Genomic DNA, 8,911 nt, shown 5'->3' with positions numbered 1-8,911 from the left:
TACTAATTGATTTTAAGAATAGCTTAAAAACCAAATATCTAGAAAGGAAGATTTTTCTAAAGGATTTATAATACTTTGCAATGGGGTAAATCAATAATATTTATTGGGAAATCATTAATTCATTTAATCACCCAATGTAGCTCATCAGTATTTTTTTAAAGATCCAAATAACTCTCTTCTTATATACAGAAGTTTAAAACTCTATGTGATTGTATAAGAAATAGTAAATAGCAATAAAACACTTGGAAAAATTATTGTCACTTTTTCAAGGTGTATCTAAAATTTCAAGAGATTTACAAGACTCTTTAATGAATTGTTCTTGTAACCTAAGTTATAAATTTTTCAATATCATAAGCTACTTAGAAAATGTGCATATGAAGTTCAATTCCCAAGTTCCTTTTAAAATAACAAATTTTTTGCATTAAAATAGTATTAAATAATTATTTATACATTTTTAATGTTCAAAGGAAGGTATTTTTTATTACTTGTCAAATATCCACGATGCAATTAGCCATTCATTTTCTAGTTGTTTAAACTATTTAAAAAGACTCTCTCTCTATCTCCCTTTCCCTATCTCTATCTCTACCTCACGGTCTCTCTCTCTATCAATCTCTTTCCCTCTCCAATATTAAATAAATATTTATATATTTTTAATGTTTAAAGGAAAGCATTTTTTTTTATTAGCTAATTTGTCAAATACTCAGGGTGTAATTATCCCTTTAATTTTTAACTATTCAAATTGTTTAAAGAACTCTCTCTCTCTCTCCTCAAAGGGTGAATGTTCTCTCTCTCCCTTTTTTTTTTTTTTTTTTTGAAGTTGCATTGGGAAAAAAGGTAGTTAAAAATATGTATAATCGATATCAAGCCATTTATGCCTTATATCAACATCGATTTGTGTACATGGGGGCTAAACGCATATCAACGTCCACAAATCTAGGTCCCTTTAAGAATAAAAAAACATACACAGCACAAAATGTAAGGGCAATATAATGAATGGGTGATATTACATTGGTCGAATGAAACACACAATCACAATAAAAGGAATAAATATAACAAAATAATATGATGTATAATATTCACTGGAAAAGTTTATACTTGATAGTTGAGTTTTTTTTTTCCCCTAGAATACTGCAACAAAAAGAAGCATTTTATGATAAAAACACTGAAAAGAACGGAAGAGATTGTAAAAATATTGTAGTATGGGAACTAGGAATATATAAAATTTAAAATTTAAAAGAAAGAAGTCAAGTAATAGCGTACTGATGGAATCTTTTTAAACTTCACTGACCAACAAAGGAGAAAAGAAATTTTACTACCAACAGTTTGAAATGCATGAGTGTAAACTTTCAAAGTGAAAAGTGAATATCACCAGCCTGGACTTTAGAAATGAAAGGTTTAAAAGTGAAAAGTTCAGAAAATGGAAACACCAACAATAAAAATGCCAACGGGAGGACACACTCTCATGGCATGCAAGTGGGAAAGGATGCAAGGAGATGCTTTAAATGGTACAAAAGCATGGTAGCCGAAGATACAAAGAGATGCTAAAAATGGTATAATAGCATGGTTGGCAAGTGTGCAAGGAAATGCTTAAATAGATACAAAAGCTTGAAAGTCAATTGGGATGACTTGAGAAGAGAATATTTTATGGGAACAAAAGAAGTGTGGGAAGAAGTCAAGAGGGAGGGTACAAAAGCGTGCTGCAACTAGGAAAGAGTATCCGAACGCATGCATGAATGATGCATGGGAAATTATCAAAGTGGGAAGCTGAAGAACAAAACGACGTCATTTTGCATGTTGAGCCTATACTTATGCTGTGGAACATGGTCGCTATATATATATATATATATTCTATGGAACAAAGAAAAGGGAAAGAAAGCTTGAAAGTTGGAGTATTTACAACATTTGCTACAGTACTATGAACAGGGAACGTGATGAACGAAAATAATGTTATATTAGCGATATACCTACACAATGCTGCTAGCAAACATTTCTTTTTTAAAATACGAATTTAAAAAGTAAAAAAATTAAATAATATTTTTTTTAATAATATACTAATAATGATATTAACTTTAATTTGCATGTATTAGTGACATACCCAGGGGATGTTGAGGGTGAACATTTTTTTTAATATGAATTTAAAAATTAAAAAAAATAAATAATATATTTTTAATAATATACTAATAATGATATTAACTTTATATTAGGCAAATTATTAATTCATTTAATCACTCCATGTAACTCATCAATATTATTTTAAAAATCCAAATGACGCTCTCCTTTTAGACAAAAGTTTAAAATTGTATGTAATTGTATAAGAAATAGTAAATAGCAATAAAACACCTAGAAAATTTTTTCTCAATATTATTCTTTAATAGATTATATAATGAAATGTTAAATAGTAATAAAACATCTAGAATACCATTATCACTATAAAAAATAAAAAAAATGTATGGTAAAAATAACAACACAAAAAAAAATAATTTTCTAAAAAGAAAAACATTATAAAATAACATAAAAATACATATAAATAAAATAAAAAGTATTTTAAAAATCAATTATCTTAAAATGAAGAAATATTTTTTAGAAGGATTTATAATAATTAATGATGGACTAAATTAATAAAATTTATTAGGTTAATTATTAATTGAAAATTCAATATAAATAGCAAGTTGATGGGTTATTTCACCCTTTCCACAAGAAATATCGACTCCATCGCATTCACATATATTTAGTTGGAATCTCCCGCTCCACCCCTATAAAGAAAAAGGAAAAAAAAAAAAATTCCTCGTAGAAAAATAGAATCCTTTGTCCAGAAAAATCTTAGCTACAGTATTTTTCAGTGAAGGAATATTCGTTCTTCTTTTATTTTGGGTAAACACATGTGTTTCTTCGTGGAAGACTCTGGCCACAGAACCGACAAATGCATGCCTTGAAAATGCAAGTCAATTTGCAAGTGTCACTGTCAAATTACTCAGTCCTGTGCTTGTCATTCTAGATAACTTAGTTTGCGGGTTGTGCGCAAGTTAATGTTCTCCCAATCGTTGCACATCCCATTCTCATACGGTAGCTTAGTCGACGTTCCAAAGTAGAAATTAAGCAGGAAAGGAGATATAGCGAAAAAAGAGTTTTAAGAGGTCCAGCAGAGGAAGTCAGGGAGATCTACTTTTTTGCATCATTTAAATAAGTCTCGGCTCAATTTTCTGATCTATTTTTTTGTAAGTTTTAAAAAATTGAAAAGTCTCCAGTTTGATTTTATTATATCGTCCAGCAATTTTTTTATTGTTAAATTATTTGTAATTTGGTCGGTAAACCCTTTGAGCAGCTCAATTTAATCTCCCTACGGATTAAAAAAAAAAAAACAAATTACTTTCGAATCATCTAATAGGGAAAATTTATTATCTTAACTAATAAATTTTTATAGTATCACTAAAAAAATGTTTAGCTGTGTTTTTCTTATTTTACAGTAAACAATATATTTTTTTTTAATGTTAAGTTAATAAATCTTTCACAATTAATTTCTTTATAGAAAATAATATCATTTTGTTTAAATATTGTGAGGTTAGTTGTAAAATTGTGTTAAACTATAATATTTTCTCTAATATCATAAATTTTAATAAAAATCATATATTTTAAATGTGAAATAATATATGAATATACCTTATTTAATCTTATCTATAATTAATATTTTTAATATTATTAAAAAATATTATATGTATTTTTTAAAAAAATTTATTTTTTTCTATTAAGTTGATAAATATTTTATAATTAACTACTTTACTTTAAAAAAAATATATAATTTCATAAAAATTTTACAAGATAAATTGTAAATTTATATTAAATCAGTTTATTTTTTAAAAAAATAATTTTATTTTATATGAAACTAAGAAATCATAAAAGACATTCTAAATTAAAAAAACTAGTGGCTTGAGCCATCAATTTCAGTCCATTCAAATTATTTAAAAATAAATAAATAAATAAATAAGTGACATCTTTAGAAGACACCACGTGAATCAAAACATTTTTTAATCGAAATCATAAAAAATCAGAATTGAATTGGATTAAACTCTAATCACAATCGAGTATAAACTGAAATCGGCTGGAACGTTACTCAATTTGTTTGATTCCCATTAATCCCCTACGATTACAGTTTATGAGAGTTACTACGATGACATACAAATCCACAATTCCCTTTTGACTGTTTCACTATACAGGCCTACACTTCAAATAAAATAATAATAATAAAAATAATAATCCTTGAGTGGCATTAATAAAAATTAATTAGATAGAAAACTCTTTCTCACACAATAAATTATAGCATGTAAATCAAAACACCTTCTTGTTTTCTTTGAAACTTGCTTGCAAGTTGCATTGCTTTCATTGTCAAGTAAATTAAAAAAAAAATCCTGACAAAATCCGACATTGAGGCTGTGAATTCAATAACAGTCCAACACCAATTAATATATGGGAAAAATTGTTTAAATTTAATTTATTATAAATTAAAGAGATAAATATATAAATTTTATCTATCTTATGTATAAATCTCAATATATATTGTACCGTGATGATGGCGACCACGACACCCACTAGGTAATGACAGAAATTTCTCTGCATATCTTCTTCGGTCATTGCCTCTCAATCCCCATTTTCTTTTTTACCCATCTCTCCATCCTCACAGTTTATGGCTTCCATACTACAGAAATTAGTCCGCTTATTTTCCTCACTCCTTTTCCATCTTATTCCTTTACTAGTATTTTCTGTTCATGTTCTTACTTCTGCATCCCGTGCTGCTGTTCAAACTGAAGAAGCAGAAGCAGATTCTCTTCTGAGATGGAAGGCCTCTCTTGATAATCAAAGCCAATATTTCCTGTCTTCTTGGAATACTACTGCTGGCAGACCCTGCAATTGGTTCGGTATCCACTGCAATGAGGCAGGAAGTGTCTCCAATATAAGCCTTACAGATTCTGGTTTGGAAGGTACGCTTCAGAGTTTCAGCTTTCCATCATTTCCCAATCTTGTCACGCTTAACCTTAGTAATAACTCTTTCCATGGGAACATTCCTTCCCATATTGGCAATCTATCCAAGCTCAAAATCCTTGATTTTTCTGTCAATGAAATCTCTGGTTCCATTCCCCAAGAAATTGGGACGTTGAATTCTCTCACGTATATTGATTTATCAGACAATTTTCTCACTGGTACAATACCAGCTTCTATAGGGAATTTGACAGCATTGCCAATTCTCTACATTCAAAGGAACCAACTTTCAGGCTCCCTACCTCAAGAACTTGGAATGTTGAAATTTGTCACTGAGATTTTTTTCTCAGGAAATAGTCTCACTGGTATAATCCCAATTTCCATAGGTAACTTGACAAATCTTTGGGCTCTTTATCTTGATAGCAACCAACTTTCTGGTTCCATACCTCAAGAAATTGGCATGCTCAGATCACTTTTAGAACTTGCTTTGTCACATAATAATCTCACTGGTCCAATTCCTACTTCTATAGGAAACTTGACAACGTTATCTTATCTTTATCTTACTGATAACCAACTTTCGAATTCCTTACCTAGAGAAATTGGGAAGTTGACAAAGCTAACTAGACTCTTCCTTGAAATGAATGACCTTTCTGGAACTCTCCCTTTAGAGATGAACAACTTCACTCTTTTGGAACTTTTCATAATATATTCAAATAGATTCACTGGCCAGTTACCACAAGACATATGCATTGGTGGAGGTCTCAAGTCTTTTGCTATTCATGGAAATGACTTCACGGGTCCCATCCCAAGAAGCCTGAGAAATTGTAGCAGGTTATTGAGACTCCATCTTGAGGCCAACCAACTCACTGGAAACATATCTGAATATTATGGCATATACCCACAGTTGAACTTCATGGATTTGGGCGATAACAAATTCTATGGTGAGCTTTCATGGAAATGGGAAGGTTTTGGCAACTTGTCAACGCTGAAAATCTCCAATAATAATATTTCTGGTACAATACCAGCTGACATCGGGATGGCAGCTCAATTGCATTTACTTGATCTCTCATCAAATCACCTTGCAGGGAAGATTCCAAAGGAATTGGGGAAGTTAACATTGTTTGAACTTTCTCTTGATGATAACGAACTTTCAGGTGGCATTCCTGAAGAAATTGGATTATTATCTGTTCTTGAGCGTCTTCAATTGGCAGCTAACAATCTAAGTGGAGCAATTCCCAAACAGCTTGGAGATTGCTCAAAGCTATTGTTCTTGAATCTCAGCATGAACAAATTCTCAGGGAGTATTCCTGTAGAGTTGGGCAATTTACGCACTCTTGAAAGTCTTGATCTCAGTCAAAATTTGTTAACAGCAGTGATACCACCACAACTTGGTGAGTTGCAAAGAATGGAGACATTGAACCTCTCCCACAATTTACTTTCAGGCTCCATTCCAACTACTTTTGATTATTTATCGAGCCTGAGTGTTGTAAATATATCCTGTAATAAGTTAGAGGGCCCAATTCCCCACAATAAAGCCTTTCAACAGGCTCCATTTGAAGCACTTCAAAACAACAGACACCTGTGTGGCAATAACACTGGACTAGAGGCTTGTGCCTTAGTTGCAATCAACAAAGCTATCAGAAAAAAAGATAGTAAACCGGTTGCTGTTGTTGTCATTACCATCGTGTGTAGTCTGTTTCTATTTATTGTCTTGGTTGGGGGTTTCTTTCGCCGCCACCAAAGAATTAGAAACAGAAAAGCTAAGTCAGAGGAAGGGCCGAGTGGTGAAGATATTTATGCAATGTGGGGTTGTAATAAGGATATGCAATATGAAAACATTGTTAAGGCTACAGAGGAGTTCAACCCCAAGTATTGCGTTGGGATTGGAGGATATGGAATCGTCTACAAAGCTGTGCTGCCAACTGGTCGAGTGGTTGCTGTAAAGAAACTTCACCAGTCACAAAATGGAGAGATGGCTGATTTCAAAGCGTTTAAAAGTGAGATTTGTGCATTGATAAACATACGTCATCGAAATATTGTGAAGTTACATGGTTTTTGTTCACACACCAAACTCTCATTTTTGGTTTATGAATTCATAGAAAGGGGAAGTGTAAGAAATATTTTAAGCAATGAAGAACTAGCAGTGGAGTTGAATTGGTTTAGGAGGCTACATGTTGTTAAGGGAATAGCTAATGCATTGACCTATATGCACCATGACTGCTCTCCTTCAATCATCCATCGAGACATTTCCAGTAACAATGTTCTATTGAATTCAGAGTTTGAGGCTCATGTCTCTGATTTTGGAACAGCTAGGATCTTAATGCCAGACTCGTCAAATTGGACCTCATTTGCAGGCACATTCGGGTACTCGGCACCAGGTACATTCTTTGGCTTCATTTATTTATCATTATAAAGTTAATAAATTTTCTTAATCCATTTTTTTTTAATATAATCTTAAAAACTTTACCTTTTAGCTGAACCTCTTCTGCAAATGAACTCAAACACATATAACATCCTTGATATAGTTGGTGCCTATAAATGGGTTACACATAGATGAAGGCATGTTCATGTGCAGATTGATGAAGTGCAAGACGATTAGATTGTGCAATTGATAAACATAATTTGTTCTACTGAAATTTCATTACACAATTAATGCTGTGGTTCCCTTCCTGGAAACATTGTTAGGGAAAATGCTGTCTAGATTGTTAGGGAATTTTGTTAAATTCTGGCTCCGTCTAGATTAGCTAATATAATTTAGTAAGAATTCCATTTCTTTCCTAAATTAAATCCAAATTTGTCAAATGTCAGAATCATGCAAACTAAGATCAATGCAGTACTACAATAAGTGATCTAATCATGCAAACTAAGATCAATGCAGTACTACAATAAGTGATCTAAGATCAAGCTTTTTATATGACTTACAATGCCACTGCAAACCTCCAAGCTAACATGTGACTGGACATTTTTGCAGAGTTAGCTTACACCATGATCGTCAATGAAAAATGCGATGTTTACAGTTTTGGTGTGGTGACACTTGAAATTCTAATGGGAAGACATCCAGGTGGTTTCATTTCATCTCTTTCACAGATGAATCATACTACACTACTTAAGGATGTGATTGATCAACGTCTCCCAACTCCTCAAAACGAAGCTGCTGAAGGAGTAATACATATTGCACAACTCGCACTTGCCTGCTTGAGTGTCAATCCGCAATCTCGCCCAACCATGAAACAAGTTTCTTCACAGCTGATAAATAAATGGCATCCATTGACTAAGCCATTCTCAGAAGTAAATTTGGGAGAAAATTTTTTTTCAAGGAGGTGTCAGTAGCTAAGCCTTTGAAAAAGTGTTTTAATGCTGTGTATGAATGCATGTTTGATTGTTAATTCCCTTTTTACTTTCCCTGCTTCACACTCTTTGCTTGTCCTGTATAAAAATGTAATATAATGTTATTGTCATCTTAATCATGAGTTCTCCGCAGAACTCTGACTAAAATTAATTTGATATTTCACATCTGAGTTTTAAGTAACTACAACTGAAATGGCAAGTAAAGTGAATGAAATTCAAATAAAATTGCTTCCCATCAAATTTCTTTGCATGAACCATACATTACTGTTATTTTGTTTGGGATTTTAATTCATCAATTCTTACTGTAATATAAACAAGGAGGAAATGTTTATTTTTGGGTGAAGCAAAGTCATAAAATGTCAATTTCACTGTTATTGTCTAATTGTCAAGTCAAGCCTCTTAATTGATAAAGTCATTGCCAGTGATTTTAATAATTTTGTTATATTATTGTGATTATGTAGTATTATGGGTCAATTTTGATGTATAAGTTCACATACCAGTTGACATTCACCTCTAAGTTAATGTGCGCAGCCTTAACGCTATTTTACAAGAGGCTGTTTACTAAAATTAATAAAATATATACTAATGAGCT

At 31.8% G+C, this 8,911-nt stretch overlaps 1 protein-coding gene across 1 annotated transcript; it reads left to right on the top strand.

The window, feature by feature from the left end:
* The first annotated feature begins 4,565 nt into the window (after positions 1 to 4,565).
* On the top strand, positions 4,566 to 8,489 carry LOC110658555 (MDIS1-interacting receptor like kinase 2-like). The gene is made up of 2 exons (XM_021816210.2): positions 4,566 to 7,349; positions 7,943 to 8,489. The coding sequence occupies exons 1-2, from the start codon at positions 4,679 to 4,681 to the stop codon at positions 8,299 to 8,301; spliced, it is 3,030 nt and encodes a 1,009-aa protein (XP_021671902.2). The 5' UTR covers positions 4,566 to 4,678; the 3' UTR covers positions 8,302 to 8,489.
* Positions 8,490 to 8,911: the final 422 nt, after the last annotated feature.

The sequence above is a fragment of the Hevea brasiliensis genome, chromosome 4, assembly GCF_030052815.1.
Source record: "Hevea brasiliensis isolate MT/VB/25A 57/8 chromosome 4, ASM3005281v1, whole genome shotgun sequence".
In the NCBI taxonomy this organism is placed as follows: Eukaryota; Viridiplantae; Streptophyta; class Magnoliopsida; order Malpighiales; family Euphorbiaceae; genus Hevea; species Hevea brasiliensis.
The sequence above is the reverse complement of the archived record's forward strand: the minus strand, read 5'-3'. Positions and strand labels throughout refer to the sequence as shown.